This window comes from Haliotis rubra, unplaced genomic scaffold (genome assembly GCF_003918875.1).
Source record: "Haliotis rubra isolate DU_JTF1 unplaced genomic scaffold, ASM391887v1 Scf72, whole genome shotgun sequence".
Lineage (NCBI taxonomy): Eukaryota > Metazoa > Mollusca > Gastropoda > Lepetellida > Haliotidae > Haliotis > Haliotis rubra.
In genome coordinates this window covers 871499-889823 of record NW_025767435.1, presented here as the reverse complement: position 1 = coordinate 889823, position 18325 = coordinate 871499, and the positions used below count along the sequence as shown (strand labels likewise).

Sequence of the window (18325 nt, the reverse complement as noted above, 5' to 3'; positions counted from 1 at the left end):
TTGGGAATTGATTGAAATTGAAAAAAAATAGAAAAAAGTTTAAGTGAATAAAATGTTATAAAGCTTAAAGAATTAAACTTGTAAACCTTGGGAAAAAAGATCAGCGTTTAGCTCCTAGAGAGGGAGGGTACACGATGTTACAGTTGGAAAATTAATCACGTAAAGTGTGCGTTTAAAAAACTATTTTACTGAAAGTTGTGAAATACATTATTACCGCTTCTGAAGTGTTTCAAATATCTTGGAATCATTTTAGCATTTGGTTAAGAACCGAAGAAAATGGATATTAATGAAAGCATATAAAGGGAATTTCTGGAGAAAATTGTTGCTTAAATGTTTCCAAAACACCGAGTAGAAATACGCGCGACGCTTAGGGAAAAAATATCCCTCCAGTGCAAAATAGCTCAACTCGGTTGTTTTTTAAACAAAAGAAATTCATTGTCGATTGTTTGTTGTCCTGAGATAGAGAGAGGAAATAAGGTAATTTAATAAGAAACGGAGATTTCTGTGAAAATAATTGCTGGCTTTATGTTATAAAAGTAGAAGCTGAACTGAAATTGCATTTCTGTCCTGAGATATGGAGAAAACATATGTATCTTAGATACGATTATAACAACACAATAGAAAACATATTCCTTATGTACTGTATGGTGTGTTGAAACTTAGGAAAATATACAAAACAGATCTTAAATGACGTGGGAGCGTGGTTTATTTTCTGTGTGATTATATGGTCTATTCTTTAGAAAATAAACACAATAATATTTTGGTAATACAATAAAAATTGTTTTAATTTCTAATCTATTAACACATTCACACAAATGCCAATTGACATATCGTGAAAGCTTTGACAAATCTCTAACACGCAACAAACGAATTTTGAAAATTCATGACATACTTAAGCTTTACAAGCATACAATGTAAGTTTTACTTTCAACGCAATACCTTGTATATGTATTGACAATGTATGTATATGATAATTTTTAAGCTTCCACAACAAGCGAAGCATTAATATTTCTTTCATATTTGTAAAATACAAAACATGGGTTGTACATACCTGAGTGAAAATCGCCATTTACTGATGTTATAAGGCAGGAAGAGCCTTGTACACAAGACAGGTTTGTTTCCGAATCTCCAACACAGCCAAAAGCAGGATGTTTCTTGATCAGGAAGGCACGGGGCATATTTGCAAAGGAAAAAACTCTATAAGCATCAAATACTTCTCTGGGCGCGATCCCAAGACAAGTGTACCGTTATTTGGCACCGATTCCACTCTTTGTATGCAGTTGTAGAACTTCCACACCCGCCGAAACCATCCACCAGGCCAATTGCAGAAACTCATGTGCGAGCTATCCAATCAGGTGCCTTGTTAATCACTCGGGGCTGCCCTATCGCGCTACGTCACAGCAAGAGACCGCTACGTCACGGCACGCGCACAATCTGACAACCACAGGTGCCTTGGGTCTACGAGCGCTTCAAGTCTACGAGCCAATGCTAATGTCTTGGTAGAATTCCAGTAGCCATGCTGGGTTAATTAGACTTCAGGGTACAGAATGGAGGTTCATTGTTATTAGATGGTTAAGAGGAACTCGCTTGGGAGAATGTGCCACTGAATAAAATTAATTCGACACTTGACAACTGACAAAGTCTTATTAAACTGCGACGTGGCAAATTACACGTGTAGAGCTAGTTTGATGGTTGGAGTCACGTAGCAACAGATGGTGTTTTTGTGTTTCATGTTTTTGCTTTTGATAAATATTCAACAGTGACCTCACCTATCAGTGACAAATGACGAGGTGTGACAAACTGAAGTAACTTCTTTACAATAGATATTGGTTATTGTCTATTTCACATCTTGTTATTAAAAAACACCACATGCAAGAAAAGACGTGACAGTTGATTAAAGCAACATTTATGACCATTTATCTACCAGTATTGGTCCTGTCTGTGACGTTTATTCAACATGCTTGCATCCAATAGGGTGATGGGTTAGCATAGTGGTGAAAGCGTTCGCTGAAGACCCGGGTTCAATTCCCCACAAGGGTACTATGTGTGAAGCCCATTTCTGGTGTTCCCCGCCGTGATACTGCTGGAATAAAAGCGGCGTAAAACCATACTCACCCACATACTCAGCCATTAACAATTCAGAGAATCGATTACGGTCTTTTTTCCTCTGTGTATCTATGTCAGTTTATTTCCCCGTATTCCTCAACGCGATTGCGGTATTATTTTTCGGTCGATGGTTATGGCACTGGCATTTGAAATATTGTTGTTCCTGGGAATTATGGGTTGTTTTCATAAACTACTGGGACGTAGCTACATCGCCCTAAAGGGACTGTAACAGTTGGTGGATAGTACAAAATTAACATCGTGGTCGGTGCTTAGTGATTGATAAAAAACACTTACATTTCTTAAAATACTAATAAATGCCAAAAATCTCAACAAATATACACTATCATAGTACATTTATTCCGGTCTCTCAGGTGCAACAAATATGGGTATCAAAATATCAAAATAATCTTTATCGTTCAAGGACCATGTTGTCATGAAATTAATTGTTGTTTCATTTGTACTAACACTTCAGAAAGTGTTTTGTCATGTATTAATGAAATATACAGGATAGGGATAAATTAATATATGGACAACATTTTGATTCTAGTATTTCATATATTTGCCTGGAACCGTGGAAATTGCAACCCAGGTAGCAATAATATTTATAACCCACGTGACAGAACAGGTATCAGTCTTAGATATATATTGATAATTAACACAGGATTCAGGTTCCAAATGGCGTTGAGGGCATGACGTCACAACTGATCAGTATTTATAATACTAAATATCCAGTAACTTGTTTATATAGTAGAGAATGCTATTGCCGATAGTTATCCCATCTAAGCAAAACAAATACGTATTTCATCACGATTTTATAAAACTAAAATCAAATAATACCGCGTATAATCCCAGTGTGTTCACTGAGAAAGTGCCCGTGAAGATCCGGGTTAGAATTGGTCTTCAGTAACCCATGCTTGGCGTAAGAGGCGTCTAACGGGATCGGGTGGTCAGGCTCGTTCACTTGGTTGACACATGTCATCGTATTCAATTTGCTTAGTTCGATGCTCATGCTGTTTATCACTGGATTGTCTGGTCGATTATTTACATACCGCCGCCATATAACTAGAATATAGCTGAGTGGGGCGTTAGACAATAATCAAACAAAACTGAGAAAGAATTCTTCCTCAAACCACGCATCAGAACCATCTCCTATTGACTTTACACCAAGACACATGTCCTGTTCTCTTTTGTACCGAATTCCAAAGCTCCACCGCAAAGATATATATTACTGGGTCCAGTACCATCAAATTCCTGTCTCAGAGTTTTACCATAATTCTTCACACCAATGAGTGAGTCAGTAGATGCTGCCTCTGGCCGCATCAGCAATGCGGCAGCTATTCGTCGCTTAAAGGTCACATGCAACCAAAAAATCAAACATAATTAAAACACAATTATCACTTATTCATGACATATAATATACATTGCTGGTTATGAAAAAACATAAAAACAAAATTATAAAAATGACAGTAGTTTTCTATAGAAACGAACATTGAAAAATAGTGATCGCTAAGGTCAATGATCCTTAATGCAATTCAGTTATAGATCCTCGAGGCATTTGTTACCAGGAAGCCCGTGAAGATCCGAGTTAGAATTGATCTTCAGTACCCAATGCTTGTCGTAAGAGGTCGCTGGCTTGGTTGACACATGTCATCGGATCCCCATTGCGTACATGGTAGCTCATGCTGTTGAGACTCGATTATTTACAAACCGCCGGCATATAGCTGGAATATTGCTTAGTGTGGCGTAAAACTAAACTCACTCACACACTGTTACCAGGTACTTACATCTGTATATTCGAAGGTTCAGCACAATTTATGAACATAAAACTCTATGTCATCTGAAATTTATTCACAAAACGCTTAGTTAAACAATGGAATTATTAATTGATGACGTCTATGTGGAAATGACACTAAGACATTGAGACAACAAACTGTTATAAAAATAAATCTGACAACATCTAAAGAAAAGAATTTGGCTAAAACGTTTAGTTTACGCTTCAGGTATATGGATGCCCTGGTATCGTTAAAAATGTAAAAACTGTAGAAATCCTCTAATCTGTTTATGTTTAGATCTGTGTGTAAAGAGTGACAAAACTTGAATCTTTGGGATAACATCAACTTTACTTTTATACCAAGAAATATTCCAGCGATTCCGGTCTTTGGTTTCGAAGTTTCACATTGTATTAAGCACAATCAAACAGCTTGTTCAGAGCCTTTTGTCAGGGTTAGAACTAGTCTGTCATACAGACCCTGAAACAAACATATACGAGAAAGCCCATGCAAGTTTAGAATATGTGACAAGTCTAGATTTCCGCAGTTTCTGAAAATGAAGATATTCTCAGGGCTCCTTTTCATTATATTGTATTATTTTTATTGTGAACTGTTTTTCCTGTATATGTTCATTTCAAAGACTAGACGTTAGTTTAGGTTAAAACATAAAACGGCCCAGTCAAGCTTTCAAAAAGTTTTATGGTAGATAAATAAAGGACGTTTCAAAATGTGTGTTGTCAGTGACAGAATCGAATACAATTCCTACTTCTTATAACAGATCTTGTCAGAGCTTCTCACATGAGTGAGTGAGTGAGTGAGTTGGGTTTTACGCCACTTTTAGCAATATTCCAGCAATATCACGGCGGGGGGACAGCAGAAATGTGCTTCACATATTGTGCCCATGTGGGGCATCGAACCCGGGTCTTCAGTGTGACGAGCGGACACTTTAACCACTAGGCTACCCCACCGCCCCCTTCTCAGTTTAACAATTGATACGCTTTTTCATATTATTGTGACGGTTGTCATCTATGTGGCAGTATCTGCTCATCTTTTCGCAAACAGTCGGCATCATCACAATTTGGTGGTTATTAATAATCATATGCTTATGCTATGAAATAAAATGGGGATTTTGTATGATTACAGAACTCGATAAGTCGCTTTTATTTGACAGCATCCATAAACTGATAAAGTCTGGAATGAATATAGCATCCTTTTTTGTATATTTTGTTTAAATTCCATATCAGTCATTAAGTCCACTTGAACTTCAAAGGTGGCTCAAACTAAGTGCAGTTTGTCACGGAAAGACGGCCACTCGTGGCCAGCCAATTGGTCAGGCGATGAAAGGAAAGTGTGGAGATTTAAACAGACTCGTATCAACATACAAACACGGTTCCATTGAGAAACATTGTCCGTCTTAAGCATGGGTTATTAATTAAAGGCGTCAGAAGGGAACGCGTGATGAGCACGGGCGCGCGTGCACACCGCACGTGCAGCTGTTGCTACCCAAGTGAGGCATGTCGTGTTCAAAGTCTTGAAGCAGGATCTCAAGAGGACGCTGTCGGGAGTCCGACGGGCGAGCCAGACCCCCTCCCAAGGGGAATTACACGCAGTTGGTGCCTCTATATACCTCTGTAGTCGAGCTAAGTAGAGAAGGTAGAATTATAGCAGGTATTTAACAAATCTCCAAGCCTTTGAAACCGAGGCCGAAATTTCAAGGGAGATCGTTGGAACAGGTATTTGGTGAATTTCTCTTGCCTTTGATACAGAGGCAAGCTATTGAAATCCAATTTTGTTTATAGCCTTCAAATCTCATTGCAATGATCATACGTGGTGCCAGGCGTAACGAATCTTGGCGCTAAATTCCACGTGTGGTGACAATTAGCTTTGATTCTGTCGTGTAAGTATGTTGTGTTAAGCTCAGTGGGTACAGGGACGACATTTCCGGGTTCAGATTCTTTGAAGAGATGATGCAGGCTATACTTGAAGACTCGATTACTTTAATCATAACTTCCAATCTGTCCTTTCATGTGAGTAGACGGTGTGTAGTGTGTCTAGGTAGAAGTCTAGTGGGTAATACTGGACACAAGATGAAGACAAGTTTCGAAAATTAATAACACACATGCACGTGGAACTGAAATATAGTTTAGAAAGTGCGTTTGGAAATTGTTTGGGGTTATGACTTTGACGTCGTCCTGTCATCAAACCTTGTGACACCAACACACGGACAGATATAAAGACAGGGTTTTGGAAAAGGGAGGTTCTGTTCTGAGATCACCAGTTAACGTGCAAGGGTTGTCAGTTAGCATTGAAGACTTACTAGTTCCCGTAGATGGCTTACCATTTATCTCACAAGAGTTACCTGTTGACATAAAGTTAGCATTTAGTATTCAACAAGAAGCAGTCAACAGAAAAGAAATAGATGTTAGCATACAATAATTAACAGTTAACATACAAGAGTTACCAGTTAGTATTCAACAGGAAGCAGTCAACAGAAAAGAAATAGATGTTAGCATACAATAATTAACAGTTAACATACAAGAGTTACCAGTTAGTATTCAACAGGAAGCAGCCAACAGAAAATAGACAAATGTTAACATACAATAATTAACAGTTAACATACAAGAGTTACCAGTTAGTATTCAACAGGAAGCAGCCAACAGAAAATAGACAAATGTTAACATACAATAATTAACAGTTAACATACAAGAGTTACCAGTTAGTATTCAACAGGAAGCAGCCAACAGAAAATAGACAAATGTTAACATACAATAATTAACAGTTAACATACAAGAGTTACCAGTTAGTATTCAACAGGAAGCAGCCAACAGAAAAGAGACAGATGTTAACATACAATAATTAACAGTTAACATACAAGAGTTACCAGTTAGTATTCAACAAGAAGCAGTCAACAGAAAAGAGACAGATGTTAGCATACAATAATTAACAGTTAGCATACGAGAGTTATTAGTTAGTATTCAACAAGAAGCAGTCAACAGAAAAGAGACAGATGTTAACATACAATAATTAACAGTTAACATACAAGAGTTATTAGTTAGTATTCAACAAGAAGCAGTCAACAGAAAGAGACAGATATTAGCATACAAGAATTGGCAGTTAACATACCAGATTTCGCTAGACGAATGGACAGAATCTGTTACGCAATTCAGCTTTTTTAATATACCCGATCATCCATTAACTTAAAATATTATAAATGGATAAATGAGACTATGTTTTTAACATCCAAATACATTTATTAACAAAATCCACCTTACAGGTTGTACTACACGAACTATATATAATGGCTATTAGCGACCAGGGCCTAGATTTTCGAAGTTCTCTTAGCGCTAAGCTAGTCGTAAGTTAATGTTAATGTATGGCACTTACGACTATCTTAGCGCTAAGAGAGCTTCGAAAATCTAGGCCCTGGGTATTTTGTAGACAATAAAACGTTAGAGTCTTTTAACTTCATTTAGCAGTGATACACATTAAGGCAAGACTTTACGGATGTCAACTTCTTTACTTTGATGGACACGACGTTTCGGAGTACATGTATATTCTTAATCCTTCATCATGCAATGCAAACGTTACTATGGAAGTCTATGAGGAACATTTGGTCCCACCCCTTAACCCAACTTTCCCCCCACTCCCGATCACATACACACATCCTGCGTAACCCTGCGGCATACATGACACCCCTATAAGTTACACGTGTCAGGCGTTAGTCCCGCCGTCAACATTGGTCACGGTCGAGTGCTCATACACTGAATACCGCTGACATCTAGTGAGTGAGTGAGTTAAGATTTAACGTCACATCAGCAATATTTCAGCCATATCGTGACTACTGACATTTAGTGCACTTGTTGACACATTATTTGCGTATTTATCTTTCAAAGATGTTCAATCTTACTAATAAAGTTTTCACACAAAACGTCGGAAAGAGTGTTTCCATGGCAACATAAACGTTTTGGTTAAATTGGTTAAACTCACATAAAGTGTTACTGGGGTACTTGAAAATCGTTGACCAACCAAGACTGGTGGAATGACAATTGTCCTAAATGATTTGTCTATTCTGTTTATGAAATTTTGGATCCGTAAAATAAATAGTAAATTTAAAAGCCTTAATTTACACTATAGGTGAATTTTCACAAATTTGTTAGTTAATGACTATATGTTTTACAGCCGTATCCTAATGTTTCCTAACGTCCATATGTCTGTCCATAGTGTGCCTATTTCATATATTAACATGGAGAAACTGGACACAGTTAAACAAATATTTATGACGGTATATGTTATTGAAAACTGGAAATATTACAGAACTGATCACGTTCCTCAAAGGTCACAATCAATTGTGCAACCAATCACGACACGTGTATGGGGTTTCATTCTTAACTTTGACGGATTTCAAAAAGGGGGATAAATATAAATCACTGTAGACCATTAAATTTGACAATCATCTTGCATCACACAGTTATTAGTGTTTGTTTCTAGCCGGGTTTTTTTTCTTTGTTTGAAACTGAAAATCATTCACATGCAAATTTCACGTCATACACCAATCATCTTTCAAGAGCGATTACTGTGTAACAAACAACTATGGTCATAAGGAAGTGCAAGTGGTGATGCACTCTCAAAACATTCATTATTATCATATCAACATTGATTGGCTCACATATATCTCCCAATGTTTTCAATCGTAAATCAAAAATGAAGTTCCCCTTCTTTTTTGAAGAGTACATATACACAGCCTATTTAATCACAACAATATATCAATCTAGGTAAATCAAGGATTAAAAAGAGAGTATTCTATTCTGGTTTGACACTAGATAAATATCAACCCATACGATTTAGTAATACGTGTCAGCACACTTTATCGTTTTCATGTGTTGCCTATATAGCATACATCGCCTTGATACCACACCTCGTGGATCCGACATCCACTTCTTATTGGACAAACTAGAGACCTACAGTCTACCTTCAGGTAACCTGGCGTTTTACATCAACAGGCGCTAAATGCGATATTTCACTGGTTAGTGGGATGTTAACACTAATTATCACTCCCCGGCACCGAAACGAACAAGGGCCACTATTCTCGTACCCATCAATAACAAGTAGAGACCAGCCAGTCGCGTGCCAGTGTTTACTGTTAAACACTAATACAGACGCTCCGACTGAGATAAAAACGGTGTAATTTATCAAAGGCTTGAGGCAAATGACCTGAGGTCAATAAAAGCCGCTCTCTGTGTAAGCTATCTCTCTCATTAGGACTGGTCAGTGTGTATGGCCTGGGTTCTTTGATGTCTATAATACCGCTCTGTTTAGTGTTGATGAGGGTAAATATTGTCTTCATCAAGACTCTTGTTTTCACATTAATACCAAGTGTATCGACGACTGATAGCCCCTAGTGGTCAGTCTGTATACTTCCGTCTTATCTCAAGTGGTCAAACGTCCATGCATCATCTACAAAGGGGCGTTAACTGACCACGTGTGGCTACTTGCGTCCTGACCACGCAACATGGTGCTGGTGATTAAGGAGATTAGAGCAGTGGTTCGGACACAGAGGTTGGTTTAGGCAACTGTTAGATGGCTAATCTCTACTTAATGGTGTTATGTTAGCTGTGTTCGTTAGAAATACGACTTCAGTACTCACCGAGATGATGGAACTCTTAATGAATAGGCTTTCTTTAATTATTGACAAGGAGAGAGTGAATATTCTTTAACGCTGAAATTGGTTATGTCCAGATATGCCACCGAGGCATGTACCAAATCATGTTCGGATCAAACAAACTGTCGTCTTTAAGTATGAGTGAGTGAGTATGGTTTTACGCAGCTTTTACTCCAGCAAGATCCCGGCGGGGGGACACCAGAAATGGGCTTCACACATTGTATCCAGACAGACAGACAGACAGATAGTTTATTACAGTCTCACTTTGTGTATACATTAAAATATCGTCTATAAAAGATATATACAAAAAATAGAATCATAAATTTACACAAACCACACAGATAGGCTTTCTTTCTGGAGGAGTACCGCACATTTGTCCCGGTCAATTAGCATATCAAAATTCCTAACCGACAATGAAGCTTCTTTTAGCAAATTAAAACGCAAATCATCATACACTGTGCAGGTTTAAATAACATGCGCTTCATCTTCAATGACGTGATTGTTACATAGGGTGCAAATTCTATCTTCCACTGCGAGGCGTTCGTATCTCCCAATTTCTAGCCTGATGGGGCCACCCATGTGGGGAATCGAACCCAGAACTTCAGCGTGACGAGCGAAAGCTTTAACCACACGGTTACCCCACCATCCCCTTTAAGTATGATCAACGCGTCACGGAATCATGTGATCCACGATAACAAAACTCCTGTTGCTCTTTTAAACCAGCAATGGATACCTGGAAACCTTTTAAACCTGGCAAGGAGGTAAGGTGTTAAGGATAGAGATTGATTTGGGAGCAGCGTATACATTTCAAAATTTAGAAATTGTTCTAGGAAAATACCTAGTGCAAAAAGTCTACACTGTCAGTGCAATCCAAAAGAGAGTTAAAACTTTGTGGCAATTTTAAAGTTTTTATCCGTGTGATACATATAATTAACTGGCCTTTTTGCCACTAAAGATGCGCTCCACTATGTTAAACTGAAGCCATAAAAACGGGGATCGTCATATATCTGGACCAATCGATCAGAATGAGAACGATCGACACACGAATCATACGAATTTTGATATAGTTGTGTGGTTCATATTTTTGGGAATGACATATAAGGTTCCTCAGAAAATATCATATTTCTTGTTGAATGAATATTGAGACTTAATTTCAATTGGGACAAAATTCATCAAAGACAGCGCCCTTTGTAAGCCACTAATTGCCGTCTAAATGGTACATAATCTACAAGCACCGTGACATGATATTTTAATGTGAATCCCTTTGCACCCACGCCCAACAAGAAATGGCCAAACCTAAGGGGACGACAATACCAGCGCCTTGAGCATGCACTAGTTGCGTGGATATGTGCGCTATATAAATATCCTGTAATAATAAAAAAAGGGCACGGACAATAGTCGGAAATGGGTTTTCTGGAGTTTTATTGTCCAGAACCTTGACTAATATGTTATATCTACCTTCATTTTAACGCGCTTTAAAACAAATACAAAGGCTTTGACACTCTATGAAGGCACAAGGCACAATAAAAAAAACTTGAAAATTATCTTAAGTATATTCAGCACATCAGTAAGATTAAGACGTTTAGGGAAGTGTCACGCGAATAAGTAAAAAACCCTCATTTTTAGATCTGTTTTAGATTTAAGTATGTATAATACGATTTCAGGTTGTCTTACGACAGGGTGTCTACAAAACAACGTCTAATTCGCGATCGGATGTCTAGTCTAGACAACTGACTTTCCGACCAATTCCCGTTTCTGTTTCCGTACGTGCCACGACGTATTTATTCCACACGAATGTCCTATTCCAGTAAAAACGGTACAATCCGGATTAACGAGATTCCAGAATATACACTTGTAAGATTCCTTGGCGAAATTTCCTGAAGATGAAGGGTAAATAGTTCTTTTGCCAATAAACCGGTAATCCAAAGCCGTACTACATTTGCACCATTAGTCTGCCTCACAGCCCCTGAACCACATTATTTCCCCCACAGCCTGACCCTCCCTGCAATGCTAAAGCCCTAAATGAAGCAAGTCTAGATTTCCCCAGGTTCTGAATCTCTGGTCTCCCTGGGGCTCCTTTTCAATTTAAATAGGTTTATTTGTTACAATCAAAATAATATACTAGTATATTTTATACTACTAAGCGTTAGTGTATTATTACACTGTAAGATACATGATATCATTGTCAAACAATCTAGACTGAAAGTACATTATGTTTTCAAACAGTAAACTGTACAACATCCAGCCAACATTCATACAAATTTATTAAAATATATTTAATAAAGTGTTCCTCAAATAGAGAAGTTGACATCAATAAATTCTCGCCTTTATGCCTATAACTCCTTCCAAAGACTTGATGTGATATCAGCATAGAGATGGTGCAGGTAGATCCACTAACAAAACCGCCTCCGTGGTGTAGTGGTTAGAGCGTCCGCCCGGAGAGCGGAAGGTCGTGGGTTCGATCCCCGACCTCGTCATACCAAAAGACGTTAAACTATGGTACTTGTTGGTCCCTGCCTGGCGCTCGGCATTAATGGGTACAACAAGGACTGGTCGGCTCGGAGTCAGTATAATGTGTCTGAGTGGGGTAGTCATGCTTCACTGGGGGCATGGTATCTCAGTGAGCTAGCACTATAAAACCAGCTTAAGTCTTGGCTAGTACAAGCAGCCGCACATACACATACACACGCATCTACGTCGTCATATGAGCGAAATATTCTCCAGCACGACGAATATACCCAATTTCACCTCACCTCACCTCCACTAACAAGAACAACCATGTTGTTCAAATAGAGAATTTGACATAAATACATTCTTGACTTTAAAATTAACAATAATAAAATAACAAATAAATGGCAATTTATATTTTTATAAATAGTTTTATTTTTAATAAGTTTATAACCTTTCTCTTCCCAGCACATTGTCTATATCCTGTAATGAGCACTATACATGTTTCCACAATGTCAAGCTTCCAAATGTAAATTGCTCATTCCCGGTATGTATACTATTCACACTTTGCTAAGGATCAAATCATGGATTCAACAGAAAACTATGATGTGGGTCAAATTTGGTTTAAATATCTAAGCATATTGTAAGCATGGATCCTAGGTTTCAGTTTGTCATTTCGTCTTGTGGATCCCATACCTGCTATTGACAGGTGTTGTGTGCTTGTCAACGACTTGCATGATTTGTAAAATGGTTGACTGTTGCCATGAAAACAATTTCTATGGTTACTCATGTATCAAGTGCATAAGGTTAGTTTAAAGTGACTGTTTGCCTAAAGAGAGGTTACCATATCATTATTTATCCAATTTCAAATGGATACAATTTCAAATTATAAATCTACGTTTAAGTAAAGTTGTGATTTTTTGTGATCCTTAGCAAAGTGTGAGTAGTATAATATTATGTTTAACTGTATTTAAGGAGAGCGGTGCACTTGTGCCTAATCCCTTTGTCTTTTTGGCAATAAAATATGTTTAAAACAAACACTACAAATGTATCAGCAGATTGAGATCAGTTAATGTATGCATGTAAGAAATACAAAATACGGATTAAGAGAATGATTTAAACTTAAGTTGCATGATTATGGAATAAACACCAGTACCGGCTGATGGTTAATTAGAAGCATATTTCACTAGAAAAGCACCTTAAGTACGTTTCACTCGAAAACATGAATATTTTAAAGTTGAAGCAGATTATTACTAAAATGAGTTTGAAGTATGTTTACGTTAACTACTTAAATGAATCGTAGACAGGAGAGGCTTTTTGGTCATTATACGTACCACACCCACGTGTAGGTGCTTGTAAAACACAGGTGCGTGTCTCGGGATCACCAATATATCGTTTATTTGACGACGTACTCGAAACATGGACGGTAAAATGTCTTTAGTGAACATCAGTCAAGACTTAAAAATCCGAACAGGAGTTTAGGGACATGCAACATGCCCATATGACCCACCGTGCTACCATTACACTTTCATCTTAAACATTTAATATAACCGTCTTTGCAAAATTGCTGCATAAACTATTAAAAACAATTAAAAAGAGATCGAGGTTACAACATCAATCACTTTGAACTCTGAGTTATTTCCCGCATCTTAGACAGATACTTGAAAATATTCGCCCGATCTTGTCAGACAGAAGTCAACTTTAACAGTTTCCTTCAGAGTGAGTGAGTGAGTGTGTTTAGTTTTACGCCGCTTTTAGCAATGTTCCAGCAATATCACGGTGGGGGGACCAGAAATGGGCTTCACACATTGTACCCATACGGGGTATCGAACCCGGGTCTTCAGCGTGAAGAACGAACGCTCTAACAACTAGGCTACCCCACCGCCCCTTCAGAGTGAGTGAGGGTGTCTGTGGGTATACGCTGCTTGACGTCCATCTGTTTGTTTATTGTTTTAAAACATTTGATCAACTAGACACATCTGTTTTCGTATTTCGATTGAAGACTTAGAAATACATCGAATACCTTCTCTTTTCAGCAATGTTTTTAAATGGCAGGGTTTAAATGGAAATCAAGCTACATATGCAATTAAAAAGGTCTAGTGAAGTTTATATAGAATTTGAATGAGCTAAGATCGGGTCACTGGGCATCTACCTCTTGTCTCAGTCAGACATGGACAATTTGCACCTTTATTTATGCTTGTTTAGCAACGTTGCGGGCGATGGGGTAACCTAATGGTTAAAGCGTTGGCTCGTCACGCCGAAGACCCGGGTTCGAATCCCCACATGGGTACTATGTGTGAAGCCCATTTCTGGTGTCCCCCGCCGTGATGTTGCTGGAATATTGCTAAAAGCGGCGTAAAACCAAACTCAGTCAGTCAGTAACGTTGCACTAAGAAATATTTCATCATTCGGTGGTATGAAAATGATCGGGTCTGGACCAGACAATCCAGTGACTGACATCATGAGCATAATCTACGTACAGGGATACGATGAAATGCATCAACAAAGTCAGCGACTCTGACCACTGGATTCGGTTAATCGTCTCTATCACACGCATGGGAAGCGGAATATCAATTCTATGTTTAACGCAGCAATATTCCAGCTAAATGGCGGCGGTCTGTAAAAAATCGAGTCTGAACCAGACAATCCAGTGATCAACAGCATCGATCTACACGTGTCAACCAAGTCAGCGACCCGATCCCGTTAGTCACCGCTTAGAAGACCAATTCTACCCGGTTCTTCATGGGTCTCCAGCAGTAAGAAACAGTCCTTGCAGTAACACGGTGAATAACAGAATTAGGAGTTGGTTAGTCACAAAACAGTCTCGGTCTACTATTCAATACATATCGCCAGTAACTGACGTACGGACTCTGTCAGCATATAAATAGGAATTACCTTTGTGAACACCTGGTGTCATCACTGATTTTCATATAATTTTCATCATGTTGTCTTTAAAAGCCAACGGAAACTATTTGGGTTGAATATGTAGAGTGGTTATTCTCTGACGTTAACTATTTACATAATTGACGGCCATTAATGGTTTAACGGTCATAAAATATACCAAAAACGCCAAGAAAAAGGTGGTGGGTTTCCAGAATTGATAAAAAAGGGCAGAATTGATAACATGGCAAACATGTTAAAATTGCCTTTGGAACCAGAGGAATTAATTTTTGTGATCTAGTCTGCAGACGATTCCACGGTCAGTTTGGATAGTTGCCAACCGAAGTTGTTAGAGTTGCTTGCTACAGAAATATAAATAAGCTTGTTTTGCTCAAATGGTTCTTGTATTTCGCGCGAAGTTGTTTTTCGTTGGTTTAATGGCGGCAATCAATGTTAATAACGTCTATATGAATGTATATTGTTCACAAGTTTTACATGTATGTGTGAAAAACTAGGTATTTGTGAGAAAATGTTCTCTCCGTGGGAGATTGATCAATATTTTATTGTTTAAAAATTACTTTGGCTTTGTATGAAATTTTGCAATAATATATTTTCTAGTAAAAAGTATTGCTTAAGATGAAATGATATTTTTAATAAATTTTTGGTTTTATTTTGCTCAGGTTGGTCAGTAAGAAACAGTCCTTGCAGTAACACGGTGAATAACAGAATTAGGAGTTGGTTAGTCACAAAACAGACTCGGTCTACTATTCAATACTTATCGCCAATATGGTGGATGGGCGTGTCTTTGTTTATCAGGTTTGTATCAATGAGAGCGACATAGACCAGAAGGTTTGCAGTTTATTTTATATATAAATGCATTACATACAGCTTACAGTAACTGGAAATGCATGGTATTCAAAACAGTCAAAAAATGTTATCACGCTACAAATAACTGATGTGTATCAAGTAACCCATTGCATCCAAACAAAAAACTGTTCTTGATTTTAACAAATACATTCACTCTTCACTTTCATGTGTTTACTTTCAACAAGGAGAGCTGATACACCCGTCCACGTGTATTTGTACAAAGTTGTAAAACGTGTAATCATGATGTTAAAAAGATGCTATAAAAGCATTAGTAAACTGCAAGCAAAACGTTAACCATTCTAAATCAGACTTGGTGATTGTTCATTCACCTATCCGGTAAAATAATTAATTATTCATCTTCATAATATCTTCGATATTCGGCTCGCTAGTCTAAACACTGATTACAACATCACCCTGTTAATCGTGAGGGCGTTATTCCAATCGTATAAATTGAGTTCTGGATTAACAAGTAATTGTTTTGGATAGGTTGTTTTTCAGCAAAATGTGTTTTTGGGCCTATGGCATTTTACTGGAAATAAATAATTGTTTTGGAGTCCCTTGTGTTTGAATATACACTGAAACTTTACATTCGTATTCTGTTATTCCATAAACCCCCCAACCAGGAACATTACTGCTGACAACGCTTACATGTACAATAGGTGACATTACTCTAAGCTGGTTCCCGGCTCCCTTTGCGCGCGTAACTTTGGGACAAAGCTATATTGCCATATGCGAGACGGGGCCCAGCTTAACATTACTCGTACCACTTGATAATCCGGAAGCTCGTTAATCCGGACCGCTACCATACGGATAAACGAGTTTTCACTGTACACGATAACCAGTGAAGTCAAGCGTGGTTTTCTATACCAGTACAATCAACTAAAACAAAGTAATTTAAATATATCAGGGGGGTCAGGACGATTCACTGCTGAGTGTTTCTTGTCTAGAGTCCATCTCAATCTGATTCTCCATAATTGAGTTCAGTTTCTCCTCGATGTTAAAACCCATCAAGTCCTTCCGTGTGATGAAGCCAACTACCCTGTTAGTATCGTCTGTCACCACCAGGTGGCGCATGCCGAGTGTGCGCAGAACGATGTACGTACGGTGAAGAGAGAACTTCTCTGGCACTGTGAAGGCTGACTGGTTGACGTACGGACTCTGTCAGCATATAAATAGGAATTACCTTTGTGAACACCTGGTGTCATCACTGATTTTCATATAACTTTCATCATGTTGTCTTTAAAAACCAACGGAAACTATTTGGGTTGAATATGTAGGCTGGTTATTCTCTGACGTTAACTTTTACATAACTGACGGCCATTAATGGTTTAACGGTCATAAAATATACCAAAAACGCCAAGAAAAAGGTGATGGGTTTCCAAAATTGATAAAAAAAAGCAGAATGATAACATGGCAAACATGTTAAAATTGCCTTTGGAACCAGAGGAATTAATTTTTGTGATCTAGTTTGCAGACGATTCCACGGTCAGTTTGGATAGTTGCCAACCGAAGTATGTAGAGTTGCTTGTCACAGAAATATAAATAAGCTTGTTTTGCTCAAATGATTCTTGTATTTCGCGCGAAGTTGTTTTTTGTTGGTTTAATGGCGGAAATCAATGTTAATAACGTCTATATGAATGTATATTGTTCACAAGTTTTACATGTATGTGTGAAAAACTATGTATTTGTGAAAAAACTTTGTTCTCTTCGTGGGAGATTGAACAATATTTTGTTTTTCACATTTACTTTGGCTTTGTATGAAATTTTGCAATAATATTTTTTCTAGTAAAAGTATTGCTTAAGATGAAATGATATTTTTATAAATATTTGGTTTCATTTGGCTCAGGTTGGTCGCTCCCTGTACCGAAACATATGGCGTTGCCTAATGCGATGGTATTTACCAGGTTTATGTAGCGTTCCTTGTACTCCTCTTCGTTAATGTACTTCTGTAGGGTGTCGAAGGTTACTTTTGGGTTGGACAACTTCTCGAGCATCAGCTGGGAACATCAAGAGTAGTTATAAAGTGTAGGCCACAGAGTTTCTCCGCCGCCATGTTGGAATACTGAGTGTGGCGTTGAACAACAATCAATCAGTTGCTTTTGATATCTTTATCGATATATACCCAACAAAAGAATATAAAGACCACCCCAATTTTCAATATTAATGTATTTAATCGTTCATATTATGATCAATATAATACTTAAATAATGAATATCGGGGTGGTCCATCTGCTAAACGTTCTGATATCTCCTGTTTTCGCCAGGTTTGGAAGATTAATAGACGTTCACACACGACACAGCCAAGAGAGGCAGTATAGCCTTATTCCCATTATTTTCAAATTAGTTTTGTGAATTATTACAGAAGGAAAACTGATCTAACCATGACGAGTATGACTTCAAGTATTTCAAGTTTCACTTCTCAACGGAGACTCGCATACGCATACGCACACTAGCACGCACACGCAGTCATGTGCGCATGCACACACAACGCTCGCGCAGTACATGTATACGGTACGTATACATGTATAAAATTGCCCGTCTGGATAAATACATGTATTACTTTTCACAAGATCTCAAATTTCTAATTCACTAAATAT

At 38.0% G+C, this 18325-nt stretch overlaps 1 protein-coding gene across 1 annotated transcript in view; it reads right to left on the bottom strand.

Moving 5' to 3' along the window:
* Positions 1-15705: 15705 nt before the first annotated feature.
* The window catches only part of LOC124259358 (H(+)/Cl(-) exchange transporter 7-like), a 34026-nt gene continuing 31406 nt past the window's right edge, over positions 15706-18325 (bottom strand). Inside the window, exons 17-18 of the mRNA XM_046693485.1 lie at positions 17631-17726; positions 15706-16887 (exon numbers count right to left, since the gene is read on the bottom strand). Coding sequence (XP_046549441.1) covers positions 16642-16887; positions 17631-17726 — 342 coding nt within the window. The 3' untranslated portion in view covers positions 15706-16641. The remainder of the gene's footprint in view (positions 16888-17630; positions 17727-18325) is intronic.